The 22012-nt window shown below is 60.6% G+C and overlaps 4 protein-coding genes across 5 annotated transcripts in view; 3 read left to right on the top strand and 1 right to left on the bottom strand.

Moving 5' to 3' along the window:
* The window catches only part of LOC131592933 (filamin-C-like), a 30394-nt gene extending 21316 nt beyond the window's left edge, over nucleotides 1-9078 (top strand). For both annotated transcript variants that reach the window (XM_058864876.1, XM_058864874.1), the window contains 13 exons: nucleotides 560-721; nucleotides 1038-1241; nucleotides 1924-2076; nucleotides 2177-2299; nucleotides 3180-3440; nucleotides 4921-5190; nucleotides 5604-5741; nucleotides 6029-6144; nucleotides 6655-6784; nucleotides 7133-7309; nucleotides 7549-7767; nucleotides 8289-8498; nucleotides 8833-9078. In XM_058864876.1, coding sequence (XP_058720859.1) covers nucleotides 560-721; nucleotides 1038-1241; nucleotides 1924-2076; nucleotides 2177-2299; nucleotides 3180-3440; nucleotides 4921-5190; nucleotides 5604-5741; nucleotides 6029-6144; nucleotides 6655-6784; nucleotides 7133-7309; nucleotides 7549-7767; nucleotides 8289-8498; nucleotides 8833-9020 — 2351 coding nt within the window. In that variant the 3' untranslated portion in view covers nucleotides 9021-9078. The remainder of the gene's footprint in view (nucleotides 1-559; nucleotides 722-1037; nucleotides 1242-1923; nucleotides 2077-2176; nucleotides 2300-3179; nucleotides 3441-4920; nucleotides 5191-5603; nucleotides 5742-6028; nucleotides 6145-6654; nucleotides 6785-7132; nucleotides 7310-7548; nucleotides 7768-8288; nucleotides 8499-8832) is intronic.
* An 850-nt stretch (nucleotides 9079-9928) lies between these two features.
* LOC131572896 (V-type proton ATPase subunit F-like) lies at nucleotides 9929-11510 on the top strand. The gene is made up of 2 exons (XM_058826323.1): nucleotides 9929-10118; nucleotides 10441-11510. Exons 1-2 carry the CDS (start codon nucleotides 9961-9963, stop codon nucleotides 10640-10642), a joined length of 360 nt encoding a protein of 119 aa, XP_058682306.1. The 5' UTR covers nucleotides 9929-9960; the 3' UTR covers nucleotides 10643-11510.
* A 1906-nt stretch (nucleotides 11511-13416) lies between these two features.
* Nucleotides 13417-16694, top strand: LOC131572894 (acrosin-like). Its single transcript, XM_058826321.1, has 5 exons — nucleotides 13417-14446; nucleotides 14585-14827; nucleotides 15017-15276; nucleotides 15713-15858; nucleotides 16147-16694. Exons 1-5 carry the CDS (start codon nucleotides 14376-14378, stop codon nucleotides 16579-16581), a joined length of 1155 nt encoding a protein of 384 aa, XP_058682304.1. The 5' UTR covers nucleotides 13417-14375; the 3' UTR covers nucleotides 16582-16694.
* A 341-nt stretch (nucleotides 16695-17035) lies between these two features.
* Nucleotides 17036-22008, bottom strand: LOC131572895 (rab-like protein 2A). Its single transcript, XM_058826322.1, has 8 exons — nucleotides 21818-22008; nucleotides 21651-21680; nucleotides 21459-21538; nucleotides 20140-20219; nucleotides 19304-19415; nucleotides 18605-18702; nucleotides 18285-18368; nucleotides 17036-18000 (listed from the first exon to the last, which is right to left on the bottom strand). Exons 1-8 carry the CDS (start codon nucleotides 21955-21957, stop codon nucleotides 17920-17922), a joined length of 705 nt encoding a protein of 234 aa, XP_058682305.1. The 5' UTR covers nucleotides 21958-22008; the 3' UTR covers nucleotides 17036-17919.
* Nucleotides 22009-22012: the final 4 nt, after the last annotated feature.

Here is a 22012-nt window from a genome sequence, read left to right as displayed (position 1 = left end):
GAGATGGGCTGGGGGCACAGTGGGGTCTGGGGAAGTTCTGGGGGATTTTGGGATCTCCACATGACCATGGGGGCACCTGGTTGGCCATGGAGACATCTGCGGAGTCATGGCCGTGAAGGCACCTGGGAGGCTGTGGGGGCACTTGTGTGACCATGGGGGCACTGGTGGCTCATGGGGACACCTGTGGGCTAATTGGCATACTTGCCCCATGGCCGCTGGGACAGCTGTCGTGTCTCTTGTCCAACCCTGGCCACCAGGATTCCCCCTCCCATGGCCTTGGGGACACTCTGAAGCCTTGGAGACCCCAACCCACGGCCATGGGGATGTCGTGGAGCTTTGAGCACCCCATCACAAGACCATGCAGACCATGTGGGGACTCTAACCATGGCTTTGAGGACACTATTCACACATCTTTGGGTGACCCCTGATTCTGGGGACCCTCTCCATATGCCCATTGGGACCTTGTGGGGCTTTGGGAATATCGTTCCATCACCATTGGGATCCTATCCATCTTGTCATCCACCTTGAGCTGATGTCCCTGCTGATGGCATCTCTGCAGGGGATGACTCCATGCGCACGTCCCAGCTCAATGTGGGCACCTCAACTGATGTGTCACTGAAGATCGCAGAGACAGACCTGAGCCTGTTGGCGGCTACCATCCGTGCACCGTCGGGCAACGAGGAGCCATGCTTGCTCAAGAGGCTGCCCAACCGCCACATCGGTGTGCAGGGACACGGGGACGCTATGGGGACACAGGGACATGCAGATGTGGGCACAGGAGAACGGGCACATGAGAGAAGGATGTGGGACCTGGGGACTTGTTGGGACAGGAAACAGTGGAGCTATGGGGTCACAGAGATGGGTGGCCTTGTGGCATTGGGTCAGCAGGGGGTTGGTGGCCATGGTTAGGGGACTTGGATGGTGACCAGGGGCTGATGGAGGTGGCCAGGGGCTGGTTGTGGTGGCTAGGGGATGGGGATGGTACATGGGTAGTGGCCAAGTCTGGTGGTGGTGTGTGACCACTCTGTCCTCCCCAGGCATCTCATTCACACCCAAGGAGGTGGGCGAGCACGTGGTGAGTGTGAGGAAGAGCGGGCAGCATGTCACCAACAGCCCTTTCAAGATCCTGGTGGGACAGTCAGAGATTGGTGATGCCGGCCGGGTCAAGGTGTGGGGCCAGGGGCTTCTGGAGGGCCACACCTTTGAGGTGGCTGAGTTCATCGTGGACACACGCAGTGCTGGTGAGGCCATGGTGGGGGATGGCCACGGGGGAGGTGGTAGCCATGGCTAAGGGCAGGATAGGGTGATGGCCATGACCATGTGTTGGTCATAGCCACCCAAGGATGAGGTGGTGGCCATGGTTATTGCTGTGGTGTACAATGGCCACACGTGATGGTGGCCAAGGCTACATGTGGCCAGGAAGGCAGGGTGCTGATGGTCATGGCCAAGGCAGGATGGTCCCTGTGGCTGGGGTTGGATGGTGGCTGTGGTGGTGGTGTGGCCGTAGGCAGGATGATTTGAGGACCATGGCCATGCTAAAGCTGCTGCCAGCACAGGATGAGGTGGTGGCTATGGTGTGACCATCATCTGAAAGGGATGGTGACCATGGTAATGGCACAGCCAATGCCCAGGTGGAAGGTGGCTAAGGCCATGCCATGGCTGTGGCAAACACAGGATGGGGTGGTGCCCATGATTATGGGCATGGTGTGACCATTGCCAGGATAGAGTGGTGGCCATGTCCCATGGTGCAGCCAAGAGGGTGACACCGTGGTTACCATGGCATGGCCATGGCCACGATGGGGCTGATGGCTGGGATTGGATGGTGACCATGGACAGTTTGGGCTTGTGGCCTTGGTGTGACCATGGGCAGGACAGGGGCAGCCTCCATGAGACACCTCTGATCATGTCCCCATGGCCCCCCAGGTTACGGCGGGCTGGGCCTGTCCATTGAGGGCCCCAGCAAGGTGGACATTAACTGTGAGGACATGGAGGATGGCACCTGCAAAGTCACCTACTGCCCCACCGAGCCCGGAAACTACATCATCAACATCAAGTTTGCTGACAAACATGTCCCAGGTGGGGCCTGGAGAAACATGGGGGGACAGAGGGCTGTGGTGGAGAGGGGTGCTAGGACCCCCAGGGGGTGACAGGTCCCTGAGGTAACTGTGTCCCACAGGGAGCCCCTTCACGGTGAAGGTGACTGGTGAGGGGCGGATAAAGGAGAGCATCACACGCCGGCGACAGGCACCCTCCATCGCCACTGTTGGCAGCACTTGTGACCTCAACCTTAAGATCCCAGGTAGGGTTGGCCTTCCTCCTCCTTCTGCTCCTCCTCCCACCTCCTCCTTCTCCTTCTCCTCTCACCTCCTTCTCCTCCTCCTCCTCCTACCCTCCCTCCTCCTTCTCTTTTCCTCCTCTTCCTCTTCCTTCTCCATATTTCATCCTCCATCATCCTCCTCTTCATCCTCCCCTCTTCCTCCTCTTCATCCTCCCCTCTTCCTCCTCTTCATCCTCCCCTCTTCCTCCTCTTCATCCTCCCCTTTTCCTCCTCTTCTTCCCCCTTCTCCATCCTAATCCTCTTACTCCTTCTGCTCTGTGGGCCATGGGGATGGAGACACATCTCAGCCACTCCAGTCTGATTTCTCCTTCCTTCTTTCTCTCCCCTCTGTGCATCTGTGTCCATGTCTGTGTCCCTCTGTGTGTGTGCCTGTGTCCATGCATCCCTCTGTGCATGCTACCACCCACTGATACCTCCGTCCACATGTCCGTCCGTGTGTCCATTCACACATCTGTCCACGTGTCCATTTCTGGCTTCATCCACCCTTGGCTCCATCAATCCCTGCAACCATTGCCACATCCATCCCTGTGTCCACCCCTCCCTGCACCATCCTCTACTTCCAACCCTGTGACTACCCATGTCTCCACCCATCACGATTCACACACATCCCTGTGTCCATCCTTGTCTCCATCCCTCCGTGTCTGCACCCATCCACGTCTCCTCCCCATCACTGCATCCATCCCTGTGCCCATTCATCCCCATGTCTGTCCGTATCCTCCTGTGTCCCCATCACCCCTCTGCGCCCCTTTTTGTTCCCCCAACCTGTGCCCGCACCCTGTTGTCCCCACGTGTCCCCATGTGTCTGCACTGTCCCTCTGTGTCCCCGTGGGGCGTTCCCCAGGGAACTGGTTCCAGATGGTGTCGGCGCAGGAGCGGCTGACGCGCACGTTCACGCGCAGCAGCCACACGTACACGCGCACGGAGCGCACGGAGATCAGCAAGACGCGTGGCGGCGAGACCACGCGTGAGGTGCACGTGGAAGAATCGACCCGCGTGGGCGGCGCCTTCCCCCGTGCGCCCCCGGAGCCCTTCGGTGCCTTCGGGGCCTTCGGGACCCGCGAGGGCATCGGCGCCTTCGCAGCCCCTGCGCGCGCACACGAGGGTGCGTCCTGCAGCGGGGGGTGTGCAGGGGGGTGTGCAGGGGGGTGTGCAGCAAAGGGGGATTGCACAAGACCTGGGTGTGCACGAGGGGCAAGTGTGCGCGAGGGCTGGGTGTGCAGGGCACTGTGCTTGCACGAGCGGGTGGTGCACTGGCACATGGGGGCTGTTTGCACCAGGGCTGGGTGTTCTGGGGCCGAGCACCGGGTTTGCACCAGGGCTGGGTGTTCTGGGGCCGGGCACCGGGTTTGCACCAGGGCTGGGTGTCCTGGGGCCAGGCACCGGGTTTGCACCAGGGCTGGGTGTTCTGGGGCCGGGCACCGGGTTTGCACCAGGGCTGGGTGTGCATGAGGGAAGTGTTTGCTCAAGGACTGGGTGCTCTGGAGTAGCAATGTGTGTTTGCACAGAGCTGTGCTTGCACGAGGGCTGGGGGTGCATGAGGTGTGTGGGCAGGGCACCGTGCTGGCACAAGGGCTGGGGGTGCAGGGAAGTGGGCTTGCGTGAGAGCTGGGCACACTTGCCACAGGAGTGCCCTTGTTCAGGGCTGGGTGTGCTCTCACCAAGGCCCACCTGTGTGTGCTCAGGACACACCTGGGACAGACGCCCTGGCACACGTGTGGGGGCTGCTGTGATGACGGGGGGTGCCCTTCCCACGGGGATGTGTGTGGAGGTGGGGGGCAATGCTGGCTCCTTGCACGAGCAGTTGCACACCTGCTTACAGGGGTGTGTGCTCAGCCCAAAGGGCCGTGGCTGCGCTCAGCGTGAGCGTGCAGTCTCACGGGTGCATGTGTGTGCACACGTGTGTGTGAATGTGTGCATGTGCACGCTGCCAAGTGCACGTGTCCCGTGTGTGAGGGGCACGCTCGCAGGGTGGGGTGCACCCAGTGTGTGCTCTGGTGGGTGTTTGGGCATCAGGGCGCACTGGCTGCAGGGTGGTGGGATGACAGTGACAAGGGTGTCCTGGTGGTGGGGTAGCAGGGTGCTAGTGTGCCAGGGAGCCCTTGGGATGATGGTGAGAAGGTGATGGGGCAAAGGGGTACCCCAGTGCCCTGTTATCAGAGTGACAGGATGCTGCGGTGACAGGATGACACTGCCCTGGTGACAGGGTGACAGAGTGCCCCGGTGACAGGTGCTGGGGTGCCATAGTGACACGGTGATAAGGAAATGGGGTGCAGAGGGGCTGGTGTGTAGGGTGGTGATTATAGGTTATAGGATGGTGGAGTGATGTGGTGACAAGGTGCCCCGGTGACAGGATGACAGTGTGCCATATAGTGATGGGGTGCTGCGGTGCCATGGTGGCACAGTGCTGGGGTGACAGTGGGGTGATGTTGGGGTTCCCAGGTGCCTGCAGGGTGACATGGTGTGTGCCTGCAGGTGAGGTGATGGTGCAGGAGCTGGGATGCCCTAGCGATACGGTGTTGGGGTGACATTGGGGTGCCGATGGGGTGTTGGGGTGCCCACGGTGACGCGGTGTGTGCCTGCAGGCGAGGCATCAGCACAGGAGCTGTCGGCGCAGGTGCTGAGCCCATCGGGGCAGCGGCGCGAGGCCGAGGTGGTGCCGGGGGGCGCGGGGGTGTACAGCGTGCGCTTCGTGCCCCAGGAGACGGGCGCCCACACTGTCAGCGTCAAGTTCCGGGGGCAGCACGTGCCCGGGAGCCCCTTCCAGTTCACCGTGGGGCCCCTGGGCGAGGGTGGTGCCCACAAGGTGCGCGCAGGGGGCACCGGGCTGCAGCGTGCCGTGGCCGGGACGCCAGGTACGGGGGCTCTGCCAGGAATGGGGGATGACGGGGGCCTGGGGGCTCTGGGGTGACTGGGGGGGTGTGGGTGTGATGGGGGTGTGAGGGCAATGCAGGGTGGATGCTCTTGGGGGGATGTGGGGGGCTCTGGGTGCTGTGGGGGTGTGGGCAGCAATGGGGGGGTAGGTGCTACGTGTGTGGGGGGTGCTGGTGAAATTTGGGAGCTCTGGGTGCTGTGATGGGATTTGGGTACAGCTGGGTGTGGGGGCAATGGGCAATGGGCAATGTTACGAGTGGTCTGCGTGCCATGGGCGGGATGTGGGTGCTGTTGGGGAGTCTGGGTGCTCTGGGGACGTGGGTGCAGGTCTGTGCTGGGTGTCACCATCCTGGGGTGCCACTGAGGGCCAGGGTGACCCTGGTGATCCCCCCAGCTGAGTTCAGCATCTGGACGCGTGAGGCTGGCGCGGGGGGACTCTCCATTGCTGTTGAGGGGCCCAGCAAGGCCGAGATCTCCTTTGAGGACCGCAAGGACGGCTCCTGTGGTGTCTCCTACCTGGTGCAGGAGCCAGGTGAGGGGGGCTGTGCCCCTACACCCTCAACCCCCCCAACCACCCCTAATGTCCCTCAGGGTGCTCAGCCTCACGTGAGGAGGGACCCACATGCAAAGGTGTCCCGGTTAAGGGTGTCCTCCAGGGAGGGTGTCCCCAGATAAAGGTGTCTCTCTGCACAGCTGTCCCCAGGGGAGGGTGTCTCTGTGAGTGGTGTCCCCGTGCATGGGTGTCCCCGCACGCGAGTGTTTCCAAGGGAAGCTGTCCCCATGTGGGGGCTCCCCACGTGACTGTCCCATGTCCCCCAGGTGACTACGAGGTGTCCATCAAGTTCAACGAGGAGCACATCCCTGACAGCCCCTTTATTGTCCCTGTTGCCTCCCACTCCGATGACGCGCGACGGCTCACTGTCACCAGCCTGCAGGTACTGGGGACACTCCCTGTGAAACCCTGGGGAGCCCCTGGGCTCACAGATGGCCCCTGGGTCCTCAGGTCACAACTGGACCGCTCTGAGCCCCTATTGCAAGCTTGAGATGCCCACTGTGTGTGGCACCCTTGGACCCTCTGGGGCACCCCTCCCTCCCTCCCTCCCTCCCTCCCTCTTAGTCATTCTTGGGGCCACCTCTTTCTCCCTCCCTCATGTCACCTTTGGGACCACTGTGTCGCCCCTTTGTCACCCTTGGGATTCCCTGGAGCCACCTCTCCCGCCTGTTACCATTGGCACCCTCCTTGGTGCCACCCCTGTGTCCCTTGTGTTTATCCTGGGCCACCTTGCACACCTGTGTCACCCTTGGGCCCCATGGTGTCCCCCTGCCCCCCCCACTGTGTCCTCCACCCCCCTCATGTCCCCCCATTCCCTGGGGTGTACCAGCTGGCCTCATTCATGATGTCTCCTGCCCCCCATGTCCCTGATGCCACCGTGGTGTCCCCACAGGAGACGGTGGCAGTGAACCAGCCGGCGTCCTTTGCCGTGCAGCTGAACGGGGCGCGTGGCGTCATCGATGCCAAAGTGCACACGCCTGCAGGGGTGGTGGAGGAGTGTTACGTGTCCGAGCTGGACAGCGGTGAGGGCACATGGGGACACCGCGGGGACACTGGGACAGCGGGTCTGCGGATGTGGGGTTGTGGGCACGGGGCACAGGACATGGGGACATCTGATGTGGGGACATGGGGATTGAGCACATGGGGACACAGGACATGGGGACAGAGTGACACAGGACATCCCCCAGACTAGTACACACTGGGGTTCTTGTGTGGGGTGTGGGGACACGGGGGTGTGGGGACATGGGGACACAGGGATATGGGGACATGTCTGTGTCCCCCTGGTATGCACTGGGGTTCCTGCTGGGCAAGAACAGAGCTGTGGGGACATGGGGACACGAGGACACGGTGACATGTCTGTGTCCCCCCAGACCGGTACGCGCTGGGGTTCCTGCCACGTGAGAACGGAGTCCACTCCATCGACCTGCGCTTCAACGGGCGCCACGTGCCCGGGAGCCCCTTCAACATCCGCGTGGGCGAGCAGAGCCAGGCCGGGGACCCTGGGCTCGTCACTGCCTTTGGGCCGGGCCTCGAGGGTGGCCGCACAGGTGACACTGCTGTGGAGACAGGGACAGGGACATGGCTGTGGGAGGAGGGTGGGGATGGAGGAACAGATGTGGTGGTGGCAGGAGAGACATGACCATGAAACGGTGATGGGGACAGAGCCACGATGGAGATGTGGCCAAGGGAGCTGCCATAATGGGAATGTGGCCATGGGTGACCATATGTGACCACAATGGTGTCCTGGTGTTCCCTCCGTGATGCCATCCCCATGTCTGTGTCCCAGGGGTGCCCTCAGAGTTCCTGGTGAAGACAGCCAATGCAGGGGCAGGAGCACTGGCTGTCACCATTGATGGACCCTCCAAAGTGGAGCTGGACTGTACTGAGGTCCCCGAGGGCCACCGTGTCACCTACACCCCAATGGCCCCTGGCAACTACCTCATCTCCATCAAGTATGGGGGCCCCCATCACATCGTGGGGAGCCCCTTCAAAGCCAAGGTCACTGGTATGAATGGGGGGGGACCTGAAGATGGGAAGGGACATGGGTGTGGGGAGGGACATGGGGACAAAGAGGAACATGGGAACTAGTGGGGACAGGGGAACTGAGGGGGAAGTGGGGATCCCGGGACCCCCACCACATCACGGGCAGCCTCTTCAAGGCCAAGGTCACTGGTACAGGTGGGGTGGGGGTAGACACGGGTATGGGGGGCATGGATAAGGGAGATTGGGGCAGGAGAATGTGGGGGTCCCCAGTGTGGGGTGACAAGGGGTCAATGATGGGTATGGGGGGGGAGGGTTGCAGGAGGGTCATCCTGGAGGTCCCTCAGGGTGCCATGAGTTGGGGGGCGCCTAGGGTGGTGACAAGGGATCCTGGGGGTGATGTGGTGTAGAAGCCCCAGGATGACATGATGGGGGTCCCAGAGGGAGGAGGGATTGTCCCCGAAAAGTGTCCTCATATCCCCCCAGCAAGGTGTGATGGGGGTGTCCCCATGGTGGGGGCTGACCATGTTCCCCGGTATTCCCCAGGCCCACGGCTGTCAGGGGGACACAGTCTGCACGAGACCTCGACAGTGCTGGTGGAGCCGGTGGTGAGGGCAGGGTCGCGGGGCCCCCCCGCCTTTGGGGGTGTCACCAAAGCCCCATCGGATGCTGGGCAGGTGGTGGCCCGGGGGCCAGGGCTGGCAGCCGCCCGCCTGGGCCACAAGAACCACTTCACTGTGGACTGCAGCAAGGCCGGTGAGGGGCCCGGGGGGTCCTGGGGGCTTGGGGTGGCTGGGGGGAGTCACGGGCTCGGAAGGGCAGATGGGGGCTCAGCAGGGCAGTCCAGGGACTCCCATGGGAGTCCTTTGAGGACTTGGAGGAGAGTCTGTGGGTCTGTGGGGTGTTCAGAGAATTTGGGGGAGCATTGAGAAAGGATGGGGTAGGTGAAAATGGGGCCTGTGGGTCCTGGGAGGGGATGGGGTGGGTAAGTGGGGGAGTCTGATGGAGGGTCTGGGATGCAGGGGAGGAAGTTTGGGGTGAAGCTGCGGTCTCAAGCTCAGGGTTCACCCTGCCTGTGTCTCTCCATCAGGCACAAACATGCTGCTGGTGGGGGTGCACGGCCCCAAGGCCCCGTGTGAGGAGGTGCACGTGAAGCACGAGGGGAACCGTGTCTACACGGTGACCTACAGCGTGCGGGAGCGTGGCGAGTACGTGCTGCTGCTGCGCTGGGGGGACCGTGACGTCCCAGGGAGCCCCTTCCGTGTCACTGCGGCCTGAGACCCCCCCGGGGATCCCTGGGGGTCCCAGGCCTATCAATAAAGCACTGGGAGAGGAAGAGTGGTCCAAGTGATGACAGGGGAAATATCGCAGAGTGGGGCTGGGAGGGTGCCAAGGGGACTCCGGGGAAGGACACCACGTGTAGGGCCATCCTGAGCAGGACAGCGGAATTCCGGGGTGTCAGGGGGCGGTTCTGGGGATCCGGGACAGGATGATGGCGGTCCAGAGCAGGATATCCTGGTCCTGGGGGAGGCGGGGGGGATTCCGGGGGCTGCAGGATGGGATTAGGAGGTCCTGGTCTGAGATGGTGGGGTCTGAAACAGGACACTGGAGGTGGCTTGGGAGGGTCTGGGGTGGAATGGCCAGGTCGTGCGGGGGTCCAAGGGGGATTCCATGGCAGGAGAGCGGCAGGTGCTGTGGGGGGCCCGGGGGCGTTCAGGGGTCCCGAACAGTGCGGTCCGGCCTGCCCTGCGAGGCCCGCGCCGCCCGCTAGGGGGCGCTGTGTGCGGGAGCGCCCCGCGTCCCCTCAAGGGCACGTCCCACTGCGCATGCTCGCGATCGCGGGGCGGGGCCGGCGTGAGGGGCGGGGCCGGCGCTGGGCGCGGCTCCTCCCACGGAGATGGGCGGGGCATCGAGGCGGTGGGCGGGACCTCGGGTGGTGGGCGGGGCCTCGAGGCGGTGGGCGGGGACCCGCGGTGGGCGGGGCCTCTCGGCGTTGCCGGGGCAGCGGTGGGCGGGGCCGCTCGGGAGCCCGGAAGCGGCGGAGGAGCCCTGAGGCGGCGGCGGAGCCGGAGCCCGGAGGCGGCGGTGGGTCCCGCTCGTTCCTGATCACTCCTGATCCCGTCAGCCGCTGCCGGCGGCGCGTCCCGATCCCGCCGGGTCCCGGCAGCGGCCCCGGGGCCGCCATCCCAGTAGATTCCGTACCCAGCGGCCCCCGGGCATGGCGGGCCGCGGGAAGCTGATCGCGGTGATGGGCGACGAGGACACGGTGACCGGGTTTCTTCTGGGCGGCATCGGGGAGCTGGACAAGCACCGGCGGCCCAACTTCCTGGTGGTGGAGAAGGAAACAAGCCTGGCTGAGATCGAGGAGACGTTCCGGTGTGTGTGGGGGGAGACGGCGGCCCGGGAGGGCACGGGGCGGTCTGAGGAGGGGTCTGGGGGTGTCTCAGAGGGGTCAGAAAGGTAAGGGAGGTGTCTGTGGTGGTCCTGTGAGTCCCTAGTGGGCTCTCTGAGGAGGATCCAGGCAGGTTTTGGGATCTCGGGAGGGTCACAGAGTTCCTGGAGGGGAGAGAGAGCTCGCAGGAGTCCCGGGTCAGGGTGCCAGGAGTGTTCAGGGGATCCAGGGGGTCCCGAGGAGCGCGTCCCACCTCGCTGGTGTCCCCTCTGTGTCCCCTCACTGTCCCTTTCTCCCTGCTCGCAGGGGTTTCCTGGCGCGGGAGGACGTGGGCATGATCCTGATCTCGCAGGCCCTGGCGGAGCAGATCCGGCCGGCAGTCGCCGCCCATGCCCGGGCGCTGCCCGCGGTGCTCGAGATCCCCTCCAAGGACCACCCCTACGACCCGGCCCGGGACTCGGTGCTGCGCCGCGCCCGGGGGCTCTTCGCACCGGATGAGCTGCGATAGAGCCCCCCGGGATACCCCAACCCCTCCCGACACTCCCCCAAATCTCTCTCTAAGCTCCCCCAAACAGTTCCCCCGGTACCCCCAGTATGTGCAAACCTCCTCAGCACCCCCAAACTGTCCCCTTCACCCTGTGCCCGTGGCCTCTTTGCACCCAGCCACGGGTGACGGGCAGCAGGGAATCCCAAACACTCCCCGGTACCTTCCCAGCACCCTCAAACAGTTGCCCACCATTCCCCTGACTTCTTCACACTTGACAACCTGTGATAGCCCTCCCTGGTACCCCAGAACAGCCCCTGGGGCCCCGTGGGGTCCCAAGCCAGGCCTGGGAGTCTCCACCCCAGGGAAACCCACGCAGGGGCCCCCAGCCCACCTGGGGCAGTTGTGCCCTATGCCTGGGGGTCCTCACTCCAAGAAGTCCCCATCCCAGAGCGCTGCTGGGGCGTCCCTAGGGTTCCCAGGGTGTTCTCTGGGTGCTGGGGAGCTGTGGGTGCCCCGTGGGTCTGAGGGTGACACCGGGAACTCTGCGGGTGCCTGGGGCAGCCACGGGAGCCTTGTGCGTGACCCGTGACTATGTCTCAGCCGTGTCCCACCATGGGGAAGTGGCAGTACCGTATCCTGCTGAATCCTGCCAGATCCTGCCTGCAGGCAGGGAGGGACAGCTGGGGAGGGGGGGGCAAAGGAGCACCCCAAGGACACTGGGAGTTGTCACTGTGACCTTGTCACCATTGCCCCAGCTCCTCCCCAGCCTCCTCACCCCAGCAGAACCTGTGGGGAATGTTATTTATTGTTGTCCCCCAGTGCCCATGTGTCACTCGTGTCCCCCGTGTTTCTCCCTGACAGTGTCCCCAACATGTGCTGACACCACTCATTGTCTGCTCTGCTCTGCTCTGTGGGGGATGGGGGTGTGGGAGGGACAGAAATATGGGGCGACGTGGGGATGTGGCACAGGGACATACAGTGGGGCTCAGGCTACAGAGACGTGGAAGGCTCAGGAGCACCCTGAGACCCCCCATAATCCCCACCCACAGCAGGGATGAGCTCCTGCCCCCCCACAGTGATCCCCAGGGCCTGAGGGGCAATGGTCTGGGGGTCTGGGGGCCCCATCTGCCCAGCCCTGCCCCCATGTTTGCTCCCACCCTCCATGTCCCCATGGCCCACCACACCTTCTCAGCAGCCCCTGCTGTGCCCCTGCGGACAGGGGTAACACCTTGGGGGGTCCCCAAAGCTTGGGGAGGGTTGAGAAGGAGCCCACATCTCTGGGGGGCCTGGGTGATGGCTGTGCTCGGGACTTGCAGTGGTGGGTGGGCAAGGGTGGGCACAGGTGGACACAGTTGTAACAGATGTCACATACACAAGTGTCACACTGGTGTCACACACAGCTACAGACACAGTATGTGATTTCTACTGTGCCTAACGTTCTAAAAACAAGTATACATTTTTAGGTTAACTATATCTTTAATCAATTAAATCCTAAACCCTCTAGACCCTCAGTCTCAATACCACACACACACACACTCACACATTTATCACACACAGAATCCCAGAACAGTCTGAGTGCCAGGAGCCCTCTAGTGATGATCCAGCCTAACCCCTGCCCATGCAGGGTGAGCTGGAGCAGATGACACTTGCTCAGGGGGGTTGGGATGTCTCCATGGAGGGACACCGTGCACCCTCCCCAGGCAGCTGTCCCAGGGCTTACCCCTTCCATGATGGAGGGAATTTCTGCCTCATGCTGAGCTCAAGGCCTGACTCCTTGTCCTGTCTCACTAGGCACCACCGGCAGTGTCCTCATACCCTGGGGAGATTGTGGGGATTGGTGGGAGATTTGTGAGGATTGGGATCCCCCTTCAGATATTTGTATGGATTGGTGCAATCCCCTCAGGTGAGAGCTTTGTGGGGACACGTGAGCAGCAGTCCAAAGCTGCACAGGGACCCAGGAGCTCTGGCAGCCAGTCAGGCACAGAGGGGGCATTGCCAGGAGCAGAGTGGGAGATCAGAATGGCTCCAGACAGAGCAGGTGACCCAGAAATGGGACATAGAGCAGCAGCAGGGCACAGCGTGGCAGTTCAGCAGGGTGTGTAGGAGAGCACAGCAACCCTCCTGACTCTGGAGGTGAGCTCACCTCAGGTGGAGATTGTTTTTTTCACTTGTCCAACTTGATTAGAGCCAGCAGTAGTTTACACACTGACAAAAGCCATTGCTGGCAGGAGCATGGAGACCCAGACAGAGCTCCACAAGAAACATGCAGCTGTCAGGTCTCTGCCTGCAGGGAGTGTCTGACCCTACAGTTACTACTGGAGGAGAGTGGAAACAACACTGCATGTGGTGTAAACAGGTGGAGGATCTTAAAGAGGAGGTGGAGAGGCTGAGGATTATCAGGGAGTGCAAAGCAGAAATAGACTGGTGGAGTTGCACCCTTCCATCCAGGAGAGAAATGAACTGCATGAAAGCCTTCTCCAGACTAAGCAGGCCAAGCTCCTGCAGTCTCTCCTCATCACAGACATTCTCCAGACCCTGAATCATCTTTGTGGCCTGCTTGACCCTCTCCAGCAGCTCCTTGTCTTTCCTGACTGAGCTGTGGAGCCCAGAACTGAATACAGCAGTTCAGGTATGACCTCACCTGGGCAGGACAGAGGGGCAGGATCACCCCCCTGACCTGCTGGCCACACTCCATCCAACACCCCTGTGATGTCCCATCCAGAGGAGAAGGGAGAACCTGGGATCACATATCTGCAGGAAGAATTTAATGTTTTTGATAATGACAAGATGAAGGGATGGAGGGCACCCTCAGCAGGTTTGCAGGTCACACCAAGATGAGTGGGGCAGGTCTCTCCCTGAGGGATCTGGACAGGCTCAAGTGGTGGCCCATGGGAACCTCATGAGGTTTAACAAGGCCAAGTGCAGATGCTGCGCCTGGGGCAACCTTTGGAATCAGTCCAGACTTGGGATGAGCAGATGGAGGAGCTCTGGGAGAAGGAATTGGGGGTGCTGGACACAACCCAGCCCAGAATCCCCCTGTCCTGCGTTCATCCCATAGCATGGGCAGCAGGAAATTCTCTTGGATTGTTGTGTGAGGGAAAAATGTAGGTGAACTAGCAGAGGAGTGCTGTTTTACAGTAAGGATCACCACATTTAAAATGTTCACTCAGGGTGGGAAGAAGGGCATGGCAGGCTGAGAGAGTTACGGCTGCTCAGCCTGGAGAACAGCTGGTTCCAGGGAGACTTTGGTGCCCTTTCCAGTACTTAAAGGAGCCTTAGAAGAAGGCTGGAGGGGTACTTTGGACAAAGGCATGGAGTGATAGGACAAGAAAAATGGCCCTAAGCTGAAGGCAGGCAGATTTAGATTAGGTGTTGGGAAGGAATTTCTGACTGTGAGGGTGGGCAGGCCCTGGCACAGGTTGCCCTGAGAAGCTGTGTCTGCCCCTGGATCCCTGGCAGTGTCCAAGGCCAGGCTGGATGGAGCTTGGAGCAGCCTGGGACAGTGGAAGGTGGCCCTGCCCATGACGGGGACGGCACTGGGTGGTCATTAAAAGTCCCTTCCACCCAGACCATTCCATGTCTCTATGACTGTGCTGCCCCTCCCTGCCATGCCCAGCACACAGAACCAGCCCCTCTGTGACAGCGGCTCTGGGCCGGGGGCACTGTGAGCACCACAAAGGCTGTGGGTGCTGTGGCGGTGGCTGCACTGGAGGTGACACCTCGGTTCTGGCTGCTGCCACCTGCACTGGCACCAATGGCTTTTCTGTGGCTTCTCATCCTGCTGGCCCTGGCCTGGCCCGTGGGAGGCACCTGGGACACCTGCAGGTCAGTGGCCCCAGGCTCTGTGAGGGGGCTGGAGGAACACTTGGGGACTTCCCTGGCATAACTCAGGGGACAGAGACCCTTCGGGGCTCTCTGGCCCTGCTGTCCCTGAGCAGAACAGTGATGGCTTTGTGCTTCCAGCGGGACCTGTGGGCTCCGGCCCATGGCTTCTGACCACAGCTCTGCAGTTCTCGACTATGGCTCCGTGGCTTCTGCTGCTGGCACGTCCCATGTCATGGGTGGCACCAGTGTCCAGCCAGGGGCCTGGCCTGGCATTGTCAGCATCCAGGCCACCTGGGAGAACGGCACGTGGCACATGTGCACCGGTGTCCTCCTCAGCTCCCAGTGGGTCCTCACGGTCGCGCACTGCTTCGCCAGGGGCGGGTAAGAAACAGCAGGGACAGAGATGTCCCCAGAGCACAGCCAGGTGCCCAGGTGACAGCACCACGTGCCACTTTCATCCCGGCTCTTTCCTCTCTGCTTCCCTGCCCGCCTTGGGAAGCAGAAGGCAGGGAAATGCTGGGCCACTGCAGCCCGTGGCTCTGCTCCCTGTCACCCCTGTCCCCTCTCTAGGGACATCTCCACGTGGGAGGTGGTGTTGGGGGCCATAGATCTGACTCAGCTGGGCCCTGAGGCTGAGGTGAGACACATCCAGAGGCTCCTGGTACACCGGCACTACGTGCCTGCCACGGCGAGGAATGACATCGCCCTGCTGGAGCTGGAGCAGCCCGTGGAGTGCAGCGACTACATCCAGCTGGGCTGCGTGCCCGACGCCTCGCTCAGGGTCTCGGAGCTGAAATCCTGCTACATCGCCGGCTGGAACTTTGCCAGAGGTGAGTTCCCATGCAGGATGTGCGCCCTGAGGGAGAGCTGGGCATGCCAGGGACACAGGCTGGGCACCCTGGGGACGTGGAGTGGCCACAGACAGAGTCCAGCTGCGGGATGGCAGCAGGGCCGGGGCTCGGAGCAGCCCGGGCTGGGGGAGGGGGTCCATGCCTGGGGGGGCGGGGGGGATGCGGCGTGGTCATGGAACTGGATGAACTTTAAGGTCCTTTCCCACCCAAACAATTCCATGACTGTGAAGCTTCTGGAGAGATGGGTCTGGCCCCTTCCCCAGAGCCAACAGCTGGACACAGCTGGACGAGTCACTTGGAGGCAAAGGCAGTCCCAGGGAAGGGGTTGAGCCAGACCAGGGGAAGCAGTTCACCCCAGGCAGGGGAGGGGATGGGCACCGACCTGCTGGGGGCTCATTCCCTTCTGTGCCCACAGCTCAGGGAACAGGCATGGTGCTGCAGGAGTCCAAGGTCCACCTGATGGACACAGAGCTCTGCAACAGCAGCCCATGGTACGCGGGGGCCGTTCATGCTGACAACCTGTGTGCTGGGTACCCGCAGGGTGGCATCGACACCTGCCAGGTAGGAGCCCCCACACACAGCCCAGCCTGTCCCATGTGAGCCCCAAAGTACAGATGTGACCCCAGAACATCTGTCCCCCGCACATCTGGGACCCACGTGCAGAGATAGGAGAGCTCTGAACCCTGAGCTGAACCTTCCCAGGCTGGGAATGCAGAGCTGGCAGGGGCTGGGAGAGAGGAGCCAGCCCTGGGGATGGGAGAGAGGAGAAAACCTTGGGATGGGAGAGAAGAGCAAACCCTGGGGATGGCAGCAGCCCACCACAGCCTCTGATCTTCTCTCCTGGCACAGGGGGACAGCGGGGGTCCCCTCGTCTGCAAGGACAACAGAGCTGACTACTTCTGGCTTGTGGGAATGAACAGCTGGGGAAAAGGCTGTGACAGAGCCAGGCACCCCGGGGTCTACACCTCCACTCAGCACTTCTACAACTGGATCCTGCTCCAGACGGGCCTGAGCCCAGCAGAAAGAGCCGGTCCAGCACCGGAGCCAGTTGTCACCTTGGCCCCTGAGCAGAGTCTGGAACCAGAGGAACCAGAAGAACCAGAGGAACCAGAGGAACCAGAGGAACCAGAGGAACACATCCGCTTGACCCCCGAGTACAGCCAGCGACCAGTGGTGACATCCTCGGGCACGTCACTGCCCGTGCTGTTCCCACACCAGATCCTGGTGCAATTCTGGAATCTGCTGCAGGAGTTCCTGCAGTTTCTGAAGGACAAAGAAGCTTGAGCAGCAACAGGATGAGCAGGACCCAGGGCTACAGTGGACCACAGCATTTCCTGCCAGGCCAAAGGTAGCCTTGGGCCAGGGGCTTCTCTGTCCTGCCCGTGCTGCTCTGCTGTGGCCACACCGATGCTGATGTGACTGAAGGGTTGAAGTAAAGTTTCTGCATTCATCATTAACCGTGTTTTCAGCCCTGCTCAGTGCACCCACAAGCTCAGAGAGTCCCTGCTCTGTCTGTCAGTCTGCTGTGCTGTTCACATTCATTCTTCAGCCCAGAGAGGGCTCCATGGAAATCTCAGTGCCCCTTCCAGTGCCTGAAGCAGGTTATAATAATGGGGGGAGTGGCTTTTTGCATGGGCAGGTTGCAACAGGACAAGGAGGAATGGTTTCAATCTAGAGGAGGGGAGATTTGGATGAGGTGTTGAGAAGGAGTTTTTATTCAGGGGGTGATGAGGCCCTGGCACAGGGTGCCCAGGGAAGGTTTGGCTGCCCCTAGATCCCTGGAAGTGTCCAAGGCCAGGCTGGATGGGGCTTGGAGCAATCTGAGATAGTGGAAGGTGTCCTGGCCCATGGCAGGGGGTGGTATGAGATGAACTTTAAGGTCCTTTTCAAACCAAACCATTCTGTGATTCCGTGACTGTATGTGTGTGTATCCAGCTCTCTGGAATGCAGCATCATGCACACAAAGACACGAGCCATGGCCACATCCAACCAGCTGGGACAGAACCAGCCCGAGGGTGTGGGCCCGCCTGTGTCAGCCATCTGGACCTGGGAGAAGAAACCCCCTGTGCTCAGCAGCCCATGGGATCTGGCTGTTGTAGGGCAGAATGGGAACGGGAGCCCAGGGATGTTGCAGCAGAAGCCATGGGTGGACCGAGGCAGTAGCGGCTCAGCTGGCAGCAGGCTGGGCTGGGCCGTGGCCTTATGCCACCTGGGACCTGTCTCCTTACAGCAGCAATGCTGGGAAGATGCCATATCATAGCCTTGTAGAAAAACTCCTTTAGTGTTTGCTTTCTGCAGCAGCTACCACTACAGCATCTGGGCAGGATCCTTCCTGCAGGTGCAAGATGGCTCAGTTCTCCTGGCCAGCTCTGTCCTAAAGGAGCACTAGGAATGAGCAACCATCCATGTAGAATCATGTGGATTCTCCCATCCCTCTCCTGAGCGAAATGTGCAGCAGTGAGGGCTGAGCCAAGGAAGATCCTGCCCAGGTAGGCTCCCACAAGGAGGGACGAGACCCAGCTGCCCAGAGCACCACAGCTCTAGAGCACGAGAAACATCACCGTGCTCTGTGCAGGCCCCAGAAGTCCAGAGCCAAGGGAAAACCAGGCTCAGGGTCCAGGCCTAGGCAGATGAGGGCTCCTCTTCAGTGCAGCTCTTCCCTTTATCTGACAAATCCTTGCTTGTGTTCTGTAGATCAAAACTCTGGAAAGGAACAGGACAAGGAACTGCTGAGAAATGACAGAGACTGCAACAACTGTATCTGCTGTGGCTCTTTTAGACTCCTCCTAGGGCAGTGAGAGCTCTTGTGATGGTTCCCACCTCCCCTCCTCCCAGCCCAGATGTGAGCAGCACACAAAGCCCCCAGGATCACTAGCAGAGGGCAAAGCCTCCTGTGCTGCAGCTTCCCCCCTCTGCCACAGGGGAAAAAGGGCAGAACTGCTCATCTGACAGGACTCAGGACTGAGCAGGGACAGAGCCCTCCCTACCTCCAGCTCCCGCAGGACCTCATCCATGAAGTCTCCCGAGTGCTGTTTGTAAGCCACAGCCAGTCTGATGGCGTCGTTGAAGAGCTGGTAGGAAGGACAAGGCCCGTCACTCACAGGATGGGGCACGTGGGCATTGGGTTTCTGAAGCAGATGGACACTGTTCCACATCCCAAGGGGAAAAAGACCCTCTGCAGCTCTCCACAGCCACCTGGAGCTACAGTGCTGGGCTGTTTCCTGCTCTCTGGGCCCACAGCAGCCCCCGTGTCCCTGGGCTGCCAAGGGGCCTCATGGACACCAAGTCCAGCAAACGCCCATCTCACCTTCACCACGTTGGTGCCATCGGCAGCAGACACGAAGTAAAAGGGCAAACTGAACTTCCGGGCAAAATTGAAGCTTTTTTGGGTCACCTTCATATCCGCTGAGGCAGACAAAGAAGACATGGTCAGTAAGACACGGCAGGAGGTCCAGAAAGGTGGGTGTCTTCTGTGTGACACGGCAGCCCCTGCTGACCCAGACAAGCCACAGCACAGTGCCAGCAATCAGGAAGGGCTGGCTGGCATTCCCCGTGGGAGGGACCCTCCCAGCCCCCTGCAGAGCCAGGGGAACAGTTTTGTCAGCCTGTACATTGAGACACTGTGCACGCTGAAGGAGCAGCACCAAGGCCATCCTGGACTGATCCAGGGAAGCCACAGAACAGCTTTTGCCTCCTTTTGCTGCCATTTTTGACCAGGTGCTACTCAAATCACTTTTGGGTTCTTGATGAATAGAAGAGGCAGTGTGATAATGGCAGAACTGGAAGAACATTTGAATAAAACTGAAATGGATCAACTTTGCACTTTTAATTGCTGGTGACACAGGACAAGCACCTGTAAGACAGCAGCTGACGTCAGCACAGGACCCAGCCCTGGGGGACTGAGGAAATCCTCTGGATCCAACAGACAAGGGACATTCATTCTCAGTCAAGACAGGAGCAAATCCCACCCCGACCCTGGCAGGTTGGGAGGAGAAGGTACACTCACCATCAATCTTGTTGGCCACTACAATGCATGGAATCTCTGGGCGGAATTCCCTCAGCTCCTTGTACCAGTTGTTCAGGTTCTTGTAGGTGACCTTCCGCTGTACATCAAACACCTTCCAAGAGAGAATCACCTATCCTGGTGCCAGCCTGGCACAGCTCTGACTGACCCAGGACAGCTCAGACCAGTCTGTGGGGCCAACCCGCGACAGCTCCGACCAATACAAGGACAACATCCATAATGTTCCCAGGAAGACAAGAGAAAGGGAACTGGGTGTTATTAGAAAGGGTGAAAGAGAAAGGGACACTATCCCCATGCCCAGACAGCAGGAAACAGCCCCTTGATGTCTTTTACACTGTCACGGTGTCCTGTGTAAGTCCCTGCCACCCACACAGGGAGCTGGCAGTGGGAACAGTTTGTGCCAAGCAGGATCAGATGTGGCCTCTTCTGTTCTGACAACTAAACCACCAGTGAAAATCACTGGTGCTCCCAGGTGATGAGGAACAGTGGAAAGTGAGAGTGACAGGACAAACCAGGAGATCTGAGCAGGAGAGGAGCCAATGAAACTGGGAACAGGGGCAAACATGAGGGCATTGAGAAGACAGCAGAGCCAGGGGATAGAGGAAAGTGTTACCAGGAGAGACAGACCAGAGCTAACCAGGTCCATCTACAGGGGTTTATCTGGTGAGAGAAGAAAGAACAATCTAGGAAAGTTTTTTAAACCACTGGAAGAGACAAGGAGCACATGGCAGTGTAACCATAAAAGTAACACAAAAGCCAAGTGTCACTGAGACCATTCTGAGCCCATATCCCATGGGTCCCAGCTGAGACCCCCTCACCATGATGCAGGCATGGGCCTGGTGGTAGTAGGAGGCGTGCATGCTCCGGAACCGCTCCTGGCCCGCCGTGTCCCAGAAGTCTGTAATGCAAAACCAGCTCAGAATGACAAATCTCACTGAGCTCTGTTCTTCTCACAACTTACACCCAGGAGGCAAAGCCCAGCCCATCTGCTCCGGGACACAAACTGAGTTTCACCTCACCAATCTGAAACACTCCAGGGTTACGAAATTGTGCCAAACCTTTCCTTACTGGGCTCAGCTGTGGGCTGTGCTGGCAGTAGCCATCAACAAAGGAGAAGACACCAGTGACACGAGTTGTACGGGACAGCAGGACCAAGACAGGCAGAAGTGCAAAGAGCAGTAGCAATGTCTGGCACTCTGTCACTAGGGATGAGAATGGGAAACTACCTAAAATTCCAGGAACTGCTGGGTACTGCTGATTTCTAACCCAGTGAGGGTCAGCTGGGGCCCTGCCGTGGGAAATGCTCCAGTTTCTCTTGCAGACATCTGACTGCTCTCCCAGGGGCAGGAGTCACTTTGAAGTGCTGAAGGTAAATCAACCAGAGGCAAAGAGGTCCCAGTTCATGAAGTTCTGTGTACATCAGATATCATGGGGCAAGCCTGGACACCACCATGCTTTTTGCTGTTGGTGCAGCTCAGGTGGAGATTCCCCAACTCTGGTTTGTAGGCTCACATCTGAGTCTAGCTTGCTGTATAAATTGGCACAGCTTCAGTTAAGCACCTCAATGAAGTCACACCTCTTGTCAGCCGGACCCAAGTGTGGCGCTGTACTCAAAGCCAAATCAGCCAGTTTCCCTAGGGATTCCTTTGCACTGATGCTGTGTCTGACTGGACTCTGTTTCAGCCATGCTGGACAGTGACTTTCTTAAACTTCCCAAACACAGACATGTCCCAACCAGGCCACATTTGCATTCACTGTCCGTGTCACAACAAAGATGTTGAACAGCGTCAACCCCAACGAGCCTTGACCAGTGACTCCATGTGGTCATCCAGACCATTCTTTATCCTCTGACTGTCCACCATCCATCCAACCCCCGTCTCTCCAGTTCAGAGCCCAGGACATCGTGGTGACAGTGCCCTACACTTCACCAAGCCCCGGGGGATGACGGCAGTCACTTTGTCCCCTCCACCAATGCCGCAGCCCCTTCACAGAAGGGCACCAGATTTGTCCCGATGTTGTTTATCAAAACACGTAACCGAGACCCAGACCGAGGGGATCTCCCCTTCCCAGCTGTTCCCTGTCCCGGCACCGCCTGTCCCCGCGAACACCCCGAGCCCCCCGGGCTGGCTCCACTCACCCACGCGGATCTCCTGCCCGCCCAGCCGGGCGCGGTGCTGGTACAGCGTCAGGGCGAACGTGGAGAGCTGCTGGGGGCGGCTGCGGGGCGTTAAGGAACCGACGGAGAAACGCAAACCCCGCTCCGCCGCCACCGGGCCCGGCCAGCACCGCGTCCCGCACCGCTCCCCCGCTCCCCCGCTCCCAAGGATACAAGCCATCGAGCAGGAACCGCTCCAGCAGCCTGCGGAGAGAGCCCGTGCTGCCGTGAGCCCGCGGGACCCTCCCGACCCCGCGGGACCCCTGCCCCGAACCCGCGGGACCCTCCCGAACCCGGGGAGTCCTCCGCCCGAACCCGCGGGACCCCTGCGCCCCACGCACTTGGACTTCCCCACGGCGCTGTCGCCCAGGCAGATAATCTTCACCGTCTCCTCAGCGCCGGCTGCGGCCTCATCCCGGGCCCCATCCGGGCCTTCCTCCCGGGCCCGGGCCCGACCCTGCTCCTCCGCCGCCGTCGCCATGGCAGCGACTGCGCGTGCCCGCTGCCGCGCGACGCCTGCAGGCCCCGCCCCCGCC

This window comes from Poecile atricapillus, chromosome Z (genome assembly GCF_030490865.1).
Source record: "Poecile atricapillus isolate bPoeAtr1 chromosome Z, bPoeAtr1.hap1, whole genome shotgun sequence".
Taxonomy (NCBI): domain Eukaryota; kingdom Metazoa; phylum Chordata; class Aves; order Passeriformes; family Paridae; genus Poecile; species Poecile atricapillus.
Note: the sequence above shows the minus strand (reverse complement) of the source record. Positions and strands in the feature narration are given on the sequence as shown.

Coding starts and splice junctions, on each gene's coding strand:
- LOC131572896 (XM_058826323.1), top strand. CDS start 9,961: ATGGCGGGCCGCGGGAAGCTGATCGCGGTGATGGGCGACGAGGACACG. Junction 10,119..10,440: donor GAGATCGAGGAGACGTTCCG/GTGTGTGTGGGG, acceptor CCCTGCTCGCAG/GGGTTTCCTGGCGCGGGAGG.
- LOC131572895 (XM_058826322.1), bottom strand. CDS start 21,957: ATGGCGACGGCGGCGGAGGAGCAGGGTCGGGCCCGGGCCCGGGAGGAA. Junction 21,539..21,650: donor CGGTTCCTGCTCGATGGCTT/GTATCCTTGGGA, acceptor AACGCCCCGCAG/CCGCCCCCAGCAGCTCTCCA. Junction 18,001..18,284: donor AGGTCCTGCGGGAGCTGGAG/GTAGGGAGGGCT, acceptor GTTCCTTTCCAG/AGTTTTGATCTACAGAACAC.
- LOC131572894 (XM_058826321.1), top strand. CDS start 14,376: ATGGCTTTTCTGTGGCTTCTCATCCTGCTGGCCCTGGCCTGGCCCGTG. Junction 14,447..14,584: donor GGCACCTGGGACACCTGCAG/GTCAGTGGCCCC, acceptor TTGTGCTTCCAG/CGGGACCTGTGGGCTCCGGC. Junction 15,277..15,712: donor CGGCTGGAACTTTGCCAGAG/GTGAGTTCCCAT, acceptor CTGTGCCCACAG/CTCAGGGAACAGGCATGGTG.